Source organism: Bufo gargarizans, chromosome 2, assembly GCF_014858855.1.
Source record: "Bufo gargarizans isolate SCDJY-AF-19 chromosome 2, ASM1485885v1, whole genome shotgun sequence".
Lineage (NCBI taxonomy): Eukaryota > Metazoa > Chordata > Amphibia > Anura > Bufonidae > Bufo > Bufo gargarizans.
Window position 1 is genome coordinate 139,901,372 of NC_058081.1, and position 16,929 is coordinate 139,918,300.

General features: G+C 44.6%; 1 protein-coding gene across 1 annotated transcript in view; it reads left to right on the top strand.

Moving 5' to 3' along the window:
* The window catches only part of ARPIN (actin related protein 2/3 complex inhibitor), a 49,335-nt gene extending 42,287 nt beyond the window's left edge, over nt 1-7,048 (top strand). Inside the window, exons 5-6 of the mRNA XM_044279509.1 lie at nt 2,348-2,514; nt 5,508-7,048. Coding sequence (XP_044135444.1) covers nt 2,348-2,514; nt 5,508-5,516 — 176 coding nt within the window. The 3' untranslated portion in view covers nt 5,517-7,048. The remainder of the gene's footprint in view (nt 1-2,347; nt 2,515-5,507) is intronic.
* Nucleotides 7,049-16,929: the final 9,881 nt, after the last annotated feature.

Consider the following 16,929-nt stretch of genomic DNA (forward strand, 5'->3'; position numbering starts at 1 on the left):
ATTCGGTCCAAAGAAGAATTTCCTCGCTTTTCGTGGTAACAAATCAATTTTCTCTGAAATGGCGGGAGTAAAAAACATACTCAGTTCATCCATTTGCATGCGAAGATGCCGCTGCGGCCAGCTTGATTGAAGATACCGTGCAAAATCTTGCGTGCAGTGACGTATGACATGCTGTCACCACGCGAGATTTCGCTCATGTCTTCAATCAAGATGGCCGTGGTAGCCTCTACACAATCAATATATATATAATTTTTTTTTTTTTTTTTACGGATTAACCCCTGAAACACTCAATGTTCATCTGAGATGCAGCGATCACGGATGAACGCGGCACCTGAGGGGTTTAATGAGGGGGGGGGGGGGGCAGTTTGAACACCGTTCCCCATCATTGTGCCTGCTATATACAAAGAAATGCAATTCGTGACAAAGTAATTTGGCATGCAGCGAATTTCGTTGTGAAATTCGGCAAAGAAGCCAAATAAATTTTTTGATAACCTTGCTCAACGCTAACTACATATACTGAAAGCATTTGGGTCCCCTGATCCCATTTGGCTCTCCAGAATGAAGAAGTAGAGGTGGTTACACATGCATGCTGTGCATTGTAGTTTCTAGGAGTGGTGAAATGCTTGGCTGTTTCACTTTTCTTCTTATAGGTAGAAGTTTCAAAAGTTGAACCCCCCCCCCCCCCATCTTTATGCCCTAAATAGCTTTAGCATTTTTTTTTAGATCCAGTGACGTACCAGGCTCTCCACGGTGCTGCCAGGAACCCCGGTGACGTCACCGGCACTGATAGGCGGGATTTATCGCTGCCCTAGCCAGTAAAATGGCTAGGGCAGCGCTAAGGCACGCCCATAAGAGCCGGTGACGTCACCAAACACACTGCCGGGCGGAAGTTTCCGCCCGGCCGTGTGTTATTGAAAACAAGAGCCCGTGCCTTGCGCGATTTAGCGCAGGGCAAGGGAGCGCATCGGAGCATGAGAGGCTCTGATGCTAGCCTCGGGGGCTGCCTGGGTGAAAATAAGGGTATGTCCGTGTTCAGCGCTGAAACCGGACAACCCCTTTAAATTTTATTGCAGACCTTGGGAGACGTGCAAGCTAAAAATCTGTCCATGGGGCCAGAAGAGATTTCACAAACCTTTGGTGTATAGCTATTACTGGATATCTATTACATGGTGTACTTTTATATAATTCCAGTAGCTATTGTCATAGTAACACTTTTATGGTAGGTACACATGTTAGGTTATTATGCTGATATTCAGATCCTCGTGTACTGTACAGTGATTCTCTGGAGTCATTGATCACTGTTTCTGCAAGCTTCCTAGCTCACTTTATACCTGCCACACCACCGCCTTACGGTTATACCATTCTCACACTTAGGCCTCATGCACACGACCGTTGTTTCATTCCGTGTCCGTTGTTCCGTTTTTCGTGATTTTCTTCGGACCCATTGACTTTCAAAACTCTGCTAATGCACCGTTTGTCATCCGCGTCCGTGATCCGTGGTTCCAGTCCGTCAAAAAAATATAACCTGTCCTATTTTTTTTTTCACGGAAAACGGTTCGTGGACCCATTCAAGTCAATAGGTCCGTGAAAAAACGCGGAGGCACACAAGATTGTCGTCTGCGTCCGTTTTTTTCCTATCATTTGCATGGCAAACTTGACTTAGATTTTTTTTTTACTTTCCTTCATGTCTGGTGATCCTCCAAAAATAAAGGAAGACACACGGAAACGGATCACGGAACAATGGAACCCCATTTTGCGGAACGGAACACAACGGCGGTCGTGTGCATGAGGCCTTAATCCGTGCAGAGGCTGCTGTAATTACCAAACCTTATGAATTAGTTCCTTACAGACAACTTCCATTAGCTTTTTGTAAGATTCTTTGGATAGGTCATCAATATCTAGAGCCTCTAGACAACCACTGTAAGTTGGTCTCTATCTCTCTCATACACTTTCTTTCTTTCTGACTGATGAACAGGCACTTTTTTTTTTCCAGTGGGCCACCCACATGCATGGGCATCTTGTCCCTAATGGAAAATCTGGCCCTGCCTATTGACATCACTGGTGGAAAATACTAATATAAAGGATCACATGACTTGATCATATTACACTAGCAGGATTTCTATACAAAAAAGTTAGGACATGTTCACGAGCTTGGGATCATGTCAGAATTATAAGGCGCAGAATCTGCTGGCATTCTGCCTGTGGCAAATCCTTGCTGTGTGAACATGTCCTGATCGATCCATGTTAGAAAAAACTGAAGCCACTTGTGGCCACAGCTGTTGTTCTTTGTGATTTTATTATAGTGTTGTGCTTCCCTGCTTTAAGTAATATCGTCTCTCTCCTTTAGTTTCCTTGGCAAAAATTGACAGTGGAACGGTGACAAAATGTAATTTTGCTGGAGATGCTCAGACTGGGGCTTCCTGGACAGACAACATTATGGCCAATAAATCTGGCAGTGTTGATCCTGCCCCTGAGGCCCGTGGTCAAGGGGATGGAGCTGAAGATGATGAATGGGTATGAAAATAACATTTTTTCCAATATACTTTTAAAGGGTTAGGTCACTTTCTACGCATAAAGGTTACAATATGAGAAAGTTACATAACCTACTCAAAGGATATTTGTCAGGCTTCTTTCACATCTCTGTTTTGTAAATCCGGTAGTCTTTTCCGGCAGAGGCGTTACCATATCCGATATAGCCGGGCACTGCCGGATCACCATAGACGGTTAATGTGCCCCCATATGGTATCATAGCATTGATCTCTAATCCAGTGGAACAAAACACATTTTTTGTGTATGAAATCTGAGAAATCTGGAGATACAGCATGTAGTAGTTCTATGGGAGTTGTAGTACAGCTCCATACAGCTTGGAACTGAGACGGTGCTGTAATAGGGCTATGTGCTGGATTGGTCAGACTTCTTCCACTTCACAGATCATTTCTTAAAGGAGTATTCCCCTTATACATTTAGGGCATGTCTACAGGATATGCCATAGATGTCTGATAGATGTGGGTCCCACCTCTGGGACAGGCACCTCTCTGTAGAACAATCAGGTGTAATTGCACTGTAAATAATCACGCTGACAGACATATTCATAAAACTGCTGACACTGCAAAGGAATGATATTACTAATGAGGATGGAAGAGAGAGAACATAAACTCCTTAAAGGGTTTGTATACACTAATTTCTGGATCTCTGAGACTGGCAGGACCTTTGTTGGTGATCATACTTACCTGGGTCCCTGCTCGTTTGCACGCCAGCCTCCATTGCTTGTCTTGAGTCCTTTCATGAAAGCTTCCTATTTGACGCCGTTACAGCCAATAACTGACCACTGCTTTCCTTGCATTATGTTAAATGGTCATATGAAGCAAGGGGAGCAGATCTCCACTGTGGCCAGTGATTGTCTTGATGCCACTGCAGCCAAACGTTTTCATGGAGAAACCCAAGACAAGCAGCAGAGGCCTAAAAGAGAATAAGCCAGGACCCAGCACCTAGAGATTACCAACATGAATCTGGCTAGTCTGACAGGTCATGGACATGAGTGCACAACCCCTTTAACTGCGTGGGCTGTAGCTTAGAAAAGCCCATGCTCCTAAGCATCCCAACTAGATTATACAGTGGAGGAAATAATTATTTGACCCCTCACTGATTTTGTAAGTTTGTCCAATGACAAAGAAATGAAAAGTCTCAGAACAGTATCATTTCAATGGTAGGTTTATTGTAACAGTGGCAGATAGCACATCAAAAGGAAAATCGAAAAAATAACTTTAAATAAAAGATAGCAACTGATTTGCATTTCATTGAGTGAAATAAGTATTTGAACCCTCTAACAAAAAAAGACTTAATACTTGGTGGAAAAACCCTTGTTTGCAAGCACAGAGGTCAAATGTTTCTTGTAATTGATGACCAAGTTTGCGCACATTTTAGGAGGAATGTTGGTCCACTCCTCTTTGCAGATCATCTCTAAATCCCTAAGGTTTCGAGGCTGTCTCTGTGCAACTCTGAGCTTGAGCTCCCTCCATAGGTTTTCGATTGGATTAAGGTCCGGAGACTGACTAGGCCACTCCATGACCTTAATGTGCTTCTTCTTGAGCCACTCCTTTGTTGCCTTTGCTGTATGTTTTGGGTCATTGTCGTGCTGGAACACCCATCCACGACCCATTTTCAGTTTCCTGGCAGAGGGAAGGAGGTTGTCGCTCAGGATTTCACGATACATGGCTCCGTCCATTTTCCCGTTTATGCGAATAAGTTGTCCTGTGCCCTTAGCAGAAAAACACCCCCAAAGCAAAATGTTTCCACCCCCATGCTTGACGGTGGGGACGGTGTTTTGGGGGTCATAGGCAGCATTTTTCTTCCTCCAAACACAGCGAGTTGAGTTAATGCCAAAGAGCTCTATTTTGGTCTCATCAGACCACAGCACCTTCTCCCAGTCACTCTCTGAATCATTCAGGTGTTCATTGGCAAACTTCAGACGGGCCTGCACATGTGCCTTCCTGAGCAGGGGGACCTTGCGAGCCCTGCAGGATTTTAATCCATTGCGGTGTAATGTGTTTCCAATGGTTTTCTTGGTGACTGTGGTCCCTGCTAATTTGAGGTCATTAACTAACTCCTCCCGTGTAGTTCTAGGATGCTTTTTCACCTTTCTCAGAACCATTGACACCCTACGAGGTGAGATCTTGCGTGGAGCCCCAGAGCGAGGTCGATTGATGGTCATTTTGTGCTCCTTCCATTTTCGAACAATCGCACCAACAGTTGTCACCTTCTCTCCCAGCTTCTTGCTAATGGTTTTGTAGCCCATTCCAGCCTTGTGCAGGTCTACAATTTTGTCTCTGACATCCTTGGACAGCTCTTTGGTCTTTCCCATGTTGGAGAGTTTGGAGTCTGCTTGATTGATTGATTCTGTGGACAGGTGTCTTTTATACAGGTGACTAGTTAAGACAGGTGTCCTTAATGAGGGTGACTAATTGAGTAGAAGTGTCTAACCACTCTGTGGGAGCCAGAACTCTTAATGGTTGGTAGGGGTTCAAATACTTATTTCACTCAATGAAATGCAAATCGGTTGCTATCTTTTTATTTAAAGTTATTTTTTCGATTTTCCTTTTGATGTGCTATCTGCCACTGTTACAATAAACCTACCATTGAAATGATACTGTTCTGAGACTTTTCATTTCTTTGTCATTGGACAAACTTACAAAATCAGTGAGGGGTCAAATAATTATTTCCGCCACTGTATGTATTTTCAATTTGGCGACTAAAAATTTCATTTGGCTCCTAAATTTTTCAGGTTAGGAGCCAATGGTTCCTTGATATTTTTTTTTAGTCTGGAGCACTGCTATAATGTGGTCAGTCAGGTTTCCATCATTCCGCCCGATAAAATACCACTTTTTTTCTCTGCCAGAGGCATCTTCTTCATGGGGTAGTTTAGCTACATGACAGCCTTTTTAGGTTTATGTAAAATGGCATCCAGATCTAAATACCTATATTTTGATGTTTGTGTATTTGTTTTCCAGGATGATTAAAGTACTCGCTGATGGCTCAGTGCAGAACCAAAAAAACGACCATGGCTGATCAAAGCGACCAAACGCTCCATAATGTTCGGGTTGTTTGCTTACCACGTCCTCACACAACCAATTGTTATTTTCAACCATGACACAACTTGATGCCTTTTGCCATTTCGGCACTGGAACAGCAAGTTTGGTCCTCCATTTCTGCTACGAGTGCCCATGATTCATGGGCAAGAATGCTCCCAAAATATACGCTTTTATGCTTTTTGTATAAAAAAGATGGACTACTTTAGATTCACTAAGATGTATGTGCCAGTGACTGGGTTACAGAGTATGTCAAAGTTCATATGTTGCTGGGGGAAAAAAAGCACCAAGGTTATCTCCACTACAAATCCTTGGCGTTTCCATTGAAAGCTTAGGCAGCAGACTGGTGCTGCATTGCCTCGCCCAGGGTTTGGTCATATGGGGCGGATACGCTGTGGATTTTTTTTGCATTTAAAGTAACAGCTAAGTAGATGAGAATTTACAGTTTCTCATCAACACGCTGTGTGAAAGGTAGTCCACGTGGATATTCACTGCGAATATCGCCCTTTGCAATGCGTAGGGTTAATTCTGTAGCAGATGTGCAGCCACGGCCACAACCAATCTACATGGAACACGTGGATTTAGTCACAAAGTCTGCAGTGTGAATTCTGTAGAACAGGGATCAGCGACCTTCGGCACTCCAGCTGCTTTGAAATTACAACTCCCAGCATGCAACATGCTCAGCTGTTCTTCTAAGTCCCATAGAAGTGAATGAAGCATTCTGGGAGTTGTAGTTTCAGAACAGCTGGAGTGCCGGAGGTTGCTGATCTCTGCTGTTAAAAATCCACCTTGTGTGCCATACCTGTAGGCTGGCATTTTACTGCCACGTAGAATCCTTTATATACAATGTTGTGTTTACTTTTAGTTGACGACTCTGTAATGAGGAACATTTCTGTTTTGTGAACATTCGAGGGGTGGGGAGTCTTTAAAACGGACGTGAAAGAAAACTGGCTTAGGCTAGTTTCACACTAACGCTTGTACATCCGGCAGGGAACAGCCTGCCGGATCTCTCTGTATTCCGGCATTGCCCGAAGCTACAGCGTTGCTGTCCAGCCCCATTAACCATAATAGGGACCGGCAGAGATCTGACCGCAACCCGGCAATTATGCTGGGACGAAAAACGCCAGCTCTTGGCAATACAGAGAGATGTACAAGTGCTAGTGTGGAACTAGCCTTAGTTGTCCATAGCTACCAATCAGATTCCATCTTTCAATTTCCAAATGAGCTCTGAAAAGTAGAATCAGATTGGTTGCTATGGGCAACTAAGCCAGTTTTCCTTTACACCAGTTTTGATAAATCTTCCCCACGGTATTCTTTGTATTCTAAACTTGGAATATATAAAAATGACACGGTTCGAGAAAAGATGATAATGTATCCGCACTATACTGTGTTTGTGTGATGTTAATCTTTTATATTTTTCTGTAAAACTATAGAAAGTAAATAAATGTATACACTCAACAGGATTCTGCACCTGGTCAATATACTTTCACCTGTACAAACCATGGATGCCATAAACCACATTGCAAAACTACTGCAATTCAGGGAAAAACCATACAGTTTTGCCAAATTTTGGTGGAATGGAAAAATAGAATATGCTGTTCAGGGCGTGTAATAATACCTTTTAGGCCCCTTTCAGACGAGCGCGTTTTCTTTGCGGGTGCAAGGCGTGATGTGAATGCATTTGCGCCCGCACTGAATTCATTTCAATGGGTCTGTGCACGTGAGCGTTGTTTTTCACGCATCATTTGTGCGTTGCGTGAAAATCGCAGCATGTTCTATATTCAGCCTTTTTTCCCTTCCCCCACAACAGCACCACAGAGAGAGAGAGAGAGGATCAGCCCCCAGGGACAGGAAACTGCTAAATAAAAAGGTGAACCTCTCTCCAACCTTAGTGGTTTCCTGTCCCTGGAGCAGGAGACCTGCAGTTTTCCTTTCAGGTACCGCTATCCTAGGAGATAACAGAAATGTTCTGGAGGGCTATGTGGTAATACCTGTCAGGGTCTATTGCGCCATAGTTTTGGGCTGACAGGACCCTAGGAATGGGATGGTCGAGCCCTCTGTCCGGTTCTTGCGGCAGGTGCGTGGGCCCCTCAGTGGAGTAAGGCCATGCGATGTTTGAAGCCCAGATCCATGGGTAAGAGGAAGCGGCCCAGAGGGGTATTGCATTCCACCGCATGCAGCACGGATCCATGGAGGGAACATATATTCCGGTGCATTCTCCGGCATGCGACTCAGACGAGGAAGAAGGAGCCTAGATCATGCAGCTCCCATGGGTGTGAAAGAAGGTACTCCTTATAATGACTCTACTTAAGTTACACAGCAAATATTTAGCCTGTAGCATCTTTTTGCCAGGTCGGCTGAGTGGGATGAACGCTGGTTGCGTCTATACTTGTTTGGCTTGCACCTACAGCATCTGACTGGTCATCTGAACACTTGTAGCTTTTATGCCTGGTCACCTAAATGCCTGTGAGGCTGTGCCTGTCTAGCTGGCTGCCTTTCGAGCCTGTGCCGGTCCTGGAGGGCTGCCTTTCGAGCCTGTGGCGGTCCTGGAGGGCTGCCTTTCGAGCCTGTGGCGGTCCTGGAGGGCTGCCTTTCGAGCCTGTGGCGGTCCTGGAGGGCTGCCTTTCGAGCCTGTGGCGGTCCTGGAGGGCTGCCTTTCGAGCCTGTGGCGGTCCTGGAGGGCTGCCTTTCGAGCCTGTGGCGGTCCTGGAGGGCTGCCTTTCGAGCCTGTGGCGGTCCTGGAGGGCTGCCTTTCGAGCCTGTGGCGGTCCTGGAGGGCTGCCTTTCGAGCCTGTGGCGGTCCTGGAGGGCTGCCTTCGTAGGACAAGGCCTTTAAATTAGGAAAAAAATATAATAATCCAAGGCTTGAAAATGCCAATCAGGTCTGTTTATAAACTCTGACCAAGCAGTGGAAAATTGACAGACCAAGAAAGGTTTGAGATGCAACTGCCAGGAAAATTTGTTGGGATGCAGAGAAAAACTCACAAGCGACTTTTACTACAGGATGCAGAATAAAGCCTCATGCACACAAGCAATTCTGTCAGTGAGAAAGTGATGGTTTTCCCTGTTTTGCTTCATTTTGCTTCAATGTTTTCTGCAAATCTTGAGTTGTCATCAGTTCTCATGGATGTCGTCAGTCTTCATGTTTTTACTTATGGGAAAAAAATGAAGAATAAGGCCTCATGCACATGGCGGTACGCAAAACACAGATATCAACCGCGTGCGTTCCGTATTTTGCAGATCACTACATCCTGCCTTCTGTTAGAAATGCCTATTCGTGTCCCCAAATCGGCCAAGAATAGAATTATCTAGTTTTTTTTTCGAGGAAATGGAACAGACATGCGGATTCGCATAGCACAGTTTCCTGAAATGAATGGGTCCACATCCACGAACTACAGTTCAGAAAAAAACCTTTAACCGCCTAACGCAGGATTGCAGTCCGGAGGCGGTCGATTCATCCCTTCTTGACGCGAGATTTCTTGTGAATGCGCGTTCACAGGAACGGGAGGTAAACTAGTTCATCTACAGCCTGCCAGCGGAGATCATTCGCTGGCAGGCTGTAGATGCGATTTTATTTTTAATTTTTTACCCTTGAAAGGTATATCAGACGCTGTTTTGTTAACAGCGTCTGATATACCTGCTACCTGGTCCTCTGGTGGTCCCTTTTGCTTGGATCGACCACCAGAGGACACAGGTAGCTCTGTAAGTTGCACCAAACACCACTACACTACACCCCCCACCCCCCTGTCACTTATTAACCCCTTATTAACAACTGATCACCCCATATAGACTCCCAACCCCCCCCCCCCCCCCCCGTAAGGCTCCTTTCAGATGTCCGTATGTGTTTTGCGGATCCATGGATCCACGGATCCGCAAAACACATACGGACGTCTGAATGGAGCCTTACAGGGGGGTGATCAATGACAGGGGGGTGATCACCCCCCCTGTAAGGCTCCATTCAGACGTCCATATGTGTTTTGCTGGGTGAGAGAAATATCTCTGTCAAATGACAACTTTGTATAAAAAAAATGGGACAAGTTGTCTTTTAGAGATATTTCTCTCACCCAGCATGGGTATTTGTAAAAATACACCCCAAAACACATTGCCCTACTTCTTCTGAGTACGGCGATACCACATGTGTGACACTTTTTTGCAGCCTATGTGCACAAAGGGGCCCAAATTCTAAAGAGTATCTTTACGATTTCACAGGGCATTTTTTACGCATTTGGATTCCAAACTACTTCTCACGCAATTTTTTTGTCACAAGTTGGTGGAATATGAGACTTTGTAAGAAAAAATAAAAAAAAAATATATATATATATATATATATCATTTTCCGCTAACTTGTGACAAAAAATAAAAACTTCCATGAACTCACTATGCCCATCAGCGAATACCTTAGGGTGTCTACTTTACGAAATGGGGTCATTTGTGGGGTGTTTCTACTGTCTGGGCATTGTAGAACCTCAGGAAACATGACAGGTGCTCAGAAAGTCAGAGCTGCTTCAAATTGCGGAAATTCACATTTTTGTACCATAGTTTGTAAACGCTATAACTTTTACCCAAACCAATAAATATACACTTATTGCATTTTTTTTTATCAAAGACTTGTAGAATGATACATTTTTAGAAAAAATTATATAGAAATGTAGTTTTAATTGAAAAATTTTACAACCGAAAGTGAAAAATTTCATTTGTTTGCAAAAATTTCGGTAAATTTCGATTAATATCAAAAGAAAGTAAAGATGTCAGCAGCAATGAAATACCACCAAATGAAAGCTCTATTAGTGAGAAGAAAAGGAGGTAAAATTCATTTGGGTGGTAAGTTGTATGACCAAGCAATAAACCGTGAAAGTAGTGTAGTGCAGAATTGTAAAAAGTGGCCTGGTCATTAAGGGGGTTTAAGCTAGGGGGGCTGAAGTGGTTAATCGGTTAGTGTTGCTGTACTGTGCATTTTAACCACTTCAGCCCCCCTAGCTGAAACACCCTTAATGACCAGGCCACTTTTTACAATTCTGCACTACACTACTTTCACCGTTTATTGCTCGGTCATGCAACTTACCACCCAAATAAATTTGACCTCCTTTTCTTCTCACTAATAGAGCTTTCATTTGGTGGTATTTCATTGCTGCTGACATTTTTACTTTTTTTTGTTATTAATCGAAATTTAACGATTTTTTTGCAAAAAAAATGAAATTTTTCACTTTCAGTTGTAAAATTTTGCAAAAAAAAACGACATCCATATATAAATTTTTCGCTAAATTTATTGTTCTACAGGTTTTTGATAAAAAAAAATGTTTGGGCAAAAAAAAAAATGGTTTGGGTAAAAGTTATGGCGTTTACAAACTATGGTACAAAAATGTGAATTTCCGCTTTTTGAAGCAACTCTGACTTTCTGAGCACCTGTCATGTTTCCTAACGTTCTACAATTCCCAGACAGTAGAAAAAAAAACACAAATGACCCCATTTTGGAAAGTAGACACCCTAAGGTATTCGCTGATGGGCATAGTGAGTTCATAGAATTTTTTATTTTTTGTCACAAGTTAGCGGAAAATGATGGCATTTTAGGGGCCCAGATGCGTGAGAAGAAGTTTGAAATCAAAATCTGTAAAAAATGACCGGTGAAATCTGAAAGGTGCTCTTTGGAATGTGTGCCCCTTTGCCCATCTAGGCTGCAAAAAAGTGTCACACATCTCGTATCGCCGTACTCAGGAGAAGTTGGGGAATGTGTTTTGGGGTGTCATTTTACATATACCCATGCTGGGTGAGAGAAATATCTCGGCAAAAGTCAACTTTTCCCTTTTTTTTATACAAAGTTGGCATTTGACCAAGATATTTCTCTCACCCAGCATGGGTATATGTAAAATGACACCCCAAAACACATTCCCCAACTTCTCCTGAGTACGGCGATACCACATGTGTGACACTTTTTTGCAGCCTAGGGGCGCAAAGGGGCCCAAATTCCTTTTAGGAGGGCATTTTTAGACATTTGGATCCCAGACTTCTTCTCACGCTTTCGGGCCCCTAAAAAGCCAGGGCATTATAAATACCCCACATGTGACCCCATTTTGGAAAGGGAACACCCCAAGGTATTCAATGAGGGGCATGCCGAGTTCATAGAAAAAAATAAAAATTTTGCACAAGTTAGCGGAAATTGATTATTTTTGTTTTTTTCTCACAAAATCTCCCTTTACGCTAACTTGAGACCAAAATTTCAATCTTTCATGGACTCAATATGCCCCTCAGCGAATACCTTGGGGTGTCTTCTTTCCAAAATGGTGTTATTTGTGGGGTGTTTGTACTGACCTGGCATTTGAGGGTCTCCGCAATCATTACATGTATGGCCAGCATTAGGAGTTTCTGCTATTCTCCTTATATTGAGCATACAGGTAATGAGATTTTTTTTTTTTCCGTTCAGCCTCTGGGCTGAATGAAGAAATCTGTGCCGTTCATGTTTTCTTTCGCATCGATCAATGTGGATGAAAAAATCTCTGCCAAAAAAAAGGGAGGGGAAAGGTGTCTGCCAGGACATAGGAGCTCCGCCCAACATCCATACCCACTTAGCTCGTATGCCCTGGCAAACCTGATTTCTCCATTCACATCAATCGATGTGGATGAATAAATAATTGCCGGGATTTTTTTTTTATATGCAAAGTGTTTGTCAAAGCATATGAACACCGCCACCTCCTCAGCTCATATGCCTCGGCAAACGTTTCTTTTACTGCAGAGGAGAAATCTCGTCTTGCAGCGCCGCATACACTGACTTGTGTGTAATCTGACAGCAGCGCAATGCTTCTGTCAGAATGCACATCAGTGCTGCAGCTAGTCGATCGGTTGGTCCACCTGGAAGGTAAAAAAAAACAAAAAAAAACAGGCCGCAACGCAATTAATTTTATTAACTTTAGAACAGAACATATAAACTTTATTTAACTTTTGAAACTGAACGTTAACTTTTTTGCTTACCGGTGTGTGTTTTTTTTTTTTTTTTTAAACTTTTATAGGACAAACCTCTCCTTCCCCATGGGACAATGTGCAAAGCGCAAATCGCCCAAAGATGTGGCAAAGTACATTATGCACTTTATCCCAGGTGAAAGGAGAGGTTTGCAGCAGCTGTGAGTGAAAGGGCCCTAATAGCCCTGTGTGCCTGTCCTGTGAGATGCAATCCCTATGCTAAGTGTACCTGTGTGTGGTACTTCCGGAAACACTCTCCAAAGCATAGGGCAGGGTGGTCAGGGCAGTCAGGACAGAAATAGCGGGTGTCACGCCTTATTCCACTCCTGCTACAGACACAACATTTTTTTCGGGGTGGCGGTCGGTTTGAGGTACCAGCAACGACACTGGGGAAATGTCGCTCGTGTAGACGGCTAACTATACTGGTGGATGGGGCCATGGAACCTCCTGGGTACAGGAGGTTCGCGATGATCTCTTCCTGAAATTTGAGGAAGGATCCAGTTCTCCCAGCTTTACTGTAGAGAACAAAACTATTATACAGAGCCAATTGAATTATGTATACAGACACCTTCTTATACCAGCGTCTGGTGCGGCGGGACACTAAATACGGAGCCAACATCTGGTCATTGAAGTCCACCCCTCCCATGTGAAGGTTATAGTCGTGGACTGAGAGGGGCTTTTCAATGACGCTGGTTGCCCGTTCAATTTGGATTGTCGTGTCTGCGTGAATGGAGGAGAGCATGTAACTGTCACGCTTGTCTCTCCATTTCACCGCGAGCAGTTCTTCGTTACATAAGGCAGCCCTCTCCCCCCTTGCAAGACGGGTGGTAATGAGCCGTTGGGGGAAGCCTGCGCGACTAGTTCGCGCGGTGCCACAGCAGCCAATCGGTTCTAGAAACAAATGCCTAAAGAGGGCCACACTTGTGTAGAAATTGTCCACATAAAGATGGTACCCCTTGCCAAATAAGGGTGACACCAAGTCCCAGACTGTCTTCCCACTGCTCCCCAGGTAGTCAGGGCAACCGACCGGCTCCAGGGTCTGATCTTTTCCCTCATAGATCCGAAATTTGTGGGTATAGCCTGTGGCCCTTTCACAGAGCTTATACAATTTGACCCCATACCGGGCGCGCTTGCTTGGGATGTATTGTTTGAAGCCAAGGCGCCCGGTAAAATGTATAAGGGACTCGTCTATGCAGATGTTTTGCTCAGGGGTATACAAATTAGCAAACTTCTGGTTGAAGTGGTCTATGAGGGGCCCGAATTTTGTGGAGCCGGTCAAAAGCTGGGTGGCCTCTGGGACGGGAGGTGGTGTTGTCGCTAAAGTGCAGGAAACGCAGGATGGTCTCAAAACTTGTCCTGGACATAGAAGCAGAGAACATGGGCATGTGATGAATCGGGTTCGTGGACCAATATGACCGCAATTCATGCTTTTTGGTTAGACTCATGTTGAGGAGAAGGCCCAGAAAATTTTTTAATTCGGAAACTTGGACTGGTTTCCACCGAAAAGACTGGGCATAAGAGCTTCCCGGGTTGGCGGATATAAATTGAGTGGCATACCGATTTGTTTCTGCCACGACTAAGTCCAAGAGCTCCGCAGTCAAGAACAGCTCAAAAAATCCCAGGGCCGAACCGATCTGAGCTGTCTCAACCCGAACTCCAGACTAGGCGGTGAAAGGGGGAACTACAGGTGCGGCTGAAGTTGGGGACTGCCAATCGGGGTTTGCCAGCACCTCAGGGATTCTAGGGGGTCTACGGGCCCGTCAGTTGAAGGTGGCACGTATAATAGTTACCCCGTCGCAGCCACCGCACCAGCTTCAACTGCCCTTCTGGTGCTCGCCACTTCACCATGTTGTACGGCGGTGCTGGTACTACGTCCAGGATGGGCTGCGCTGCTGGTGTATGCCTCACCACGTAATCCGACAGCGCCAGCCCCACTCTGCTGCCCTTGAAACGGATCCTGCGCAACCTGTGGTCTAGCGACACAGGGCCGGGTACGCCTGGTGCTATCAGGGACCTCAACCTCCTCGTCTGAACTTTGGGTCAGACTGCCACTGCTTTCTACAGGTTCATATTCTGACCCGCTAGATTCATCAGATGAGGGTTCCCATTCCTCATCCGACTGGGTCAGAAGCCTGTAGGCCTCTTCAGAAGAATACCCCCTGTTTGACATTTGGTCTACTAAATGTAGGGGTATTCCCTGAGACTACCCAAGTAAAAAAGCAAGCCTGTCTTACAAATGGGAGGCTAGCGAAGTACCGGAGGCCGCTGCGATTGATAAAAAATATCAAAACTGATTTTTTTTTATCGCCGCAGCGCTTGTAAAGTGACTGTGCAGTGATCAAAAAATTAATAATTTTTTGTCACTGCGGTGGGGCGGGCGTGGGTGAACGCACGTGTGGGCGACCGATCAGGCCTGATCGGGCAAACACTGCGTTTTGGGTGGAGGGCGAGCTAAGGTGACACTAATACAATTATAGATCTGACTGTGATCAGTTTTGATCACTTACAGATACTATAAAAGTACAAATGCTGATTAGCGATACGCTAATCAGCGAATAAGTGACTGGGGTGCGGTGGGCTGGGCGCTAAACGATCGCTAAACTACCTAACCAAGGGACCTAAACTATCCTAAACCTAACAGTCAATACCAGTGAAAAAAAAAAAGTGACAGTTTACACTGATCACTTTTTTCCCTTTCACTAGTGATTGACAGGGGCAAGAAGGGGTGATCAAGGGGTTAATTGGGGTGATGGAGGGTGATCTTGGGGCTAAGTGTGGTGTTGGTGGGTACTCACAGTGATGTGTGCTCCTCTGCTGGAACCAACCGACCAAAAGGACGAGCAGATATTTACAAAATATGATGTGTTAGCTGGCTTCTGATTCGTTTTTTTGAAAATCATTAGCCTGCCAGCCACGATCATTGGCTGGCAGGTTGATCTCGCGTCTCGCGAGAGGACGCACTGGCGCGTCCACCCAGAGTAACAGGACCGCCGCAAAGACGCAATCCTGCGTACGGCGGTCTTGAGGAGGTTAAACACAGACTGCAACCGTGCATGAAAATTACTTATGTGCATGAGCCCTTATTGGATATGAGACCTCTCCAGAAGACCACCCCCATTGTCCAGACCAGATTTCCTAAGACAGACCTTAATTTCCAACATACATTGTATTATCAATACTGGCCATCTTCTTTAAAAAGACCACCCCTAGAAGACCATTTCTTAAAGGGGTTGTCTAACTTCAGCAACCGGTCTCTCTGGGGGCCGGGACCGCGGGAGTGCACATAGGCTGGCTGGATTGCAGCGTGGTCGTGACATCTCGATACGAGCAGTGTATAATGTGATTGAAATATGAATCCCGCCAGAAAAGAGGCAATATGGACAATCACAATACATTAGTAAGTGCCCAGATAGGGAACCTGTCATCTGGATTTTGGGTATAGAGCTGAGGACATGGGCTGCTAGATGGCCGCTAGCACATCTGCAATATACATTCCCCATAGCTCTGTGTGCTTTTTTTGTGTCAAAAAAACAATTTTATAGATTTTTGTGGGGAGCTTGGCTGTGAGCTGAATTATATCATCCCCAGACCGTGTTCACACCATAGGTAGCGTAGTGGTAGGACCCCTTGCCATGCTGAGAAACCGTGACGTGGTGCATGTGGGCTCCGATATCTCCATGACTGGAATATATTGGCAAAAGTCTCAGCTTTTAATACCTTTACTTATGTCTTGCCAGCATAGTCAGTGTTATATCTGTTTGGTGCATTCTCTCTGTGTGTTCTCTATGATTGCTACATTCTGTGTAGTTTGCTCTTGTGGTGCATGTGGACCGCGTCGATATCCTCCATTGTATGCATATTTTGCTGGGGTTAGTCGATTACTGCGGTCCACATGCGGTCGGGCTGCTCCCCTAACTAAAGACACGCTACAGTGTCATGGGCTGAGCAGCTCCTCCAGAATTGCCACTAAATTTTTTTGTTTTTCATTTTCTGTCTTGTTCAATTTTATAGATACAGTTGCAAGAAAAAGTATGTGAACCCTTTGGAATGATATGGATTTCTGCACAAATTGGTCATAAAATGTGATCTGATCTTCATCTAAGTCACAACAATAGACAATCAGTCTGCTTAAACTAATAACACACAAATAATTAAATGTTACCATGTTTTTATTGAACACACCATGTAAACATTCACAGTGCAGGTGGAAAAAGTATGTGAACCCTTGGATTTAATAACTGGTTGAACCTCCTTTGGCAGCAATAACTTCCACCAAACGTTTCCTGTAGTTGAAGATCAGACGTGCACAACGGTCAGGAGTAATTCTTGACCATTCCTCTTTACAGAACTGTTTCAGTTCAGCAATATTCTTGGGATGTCTGGTGTGAATCGC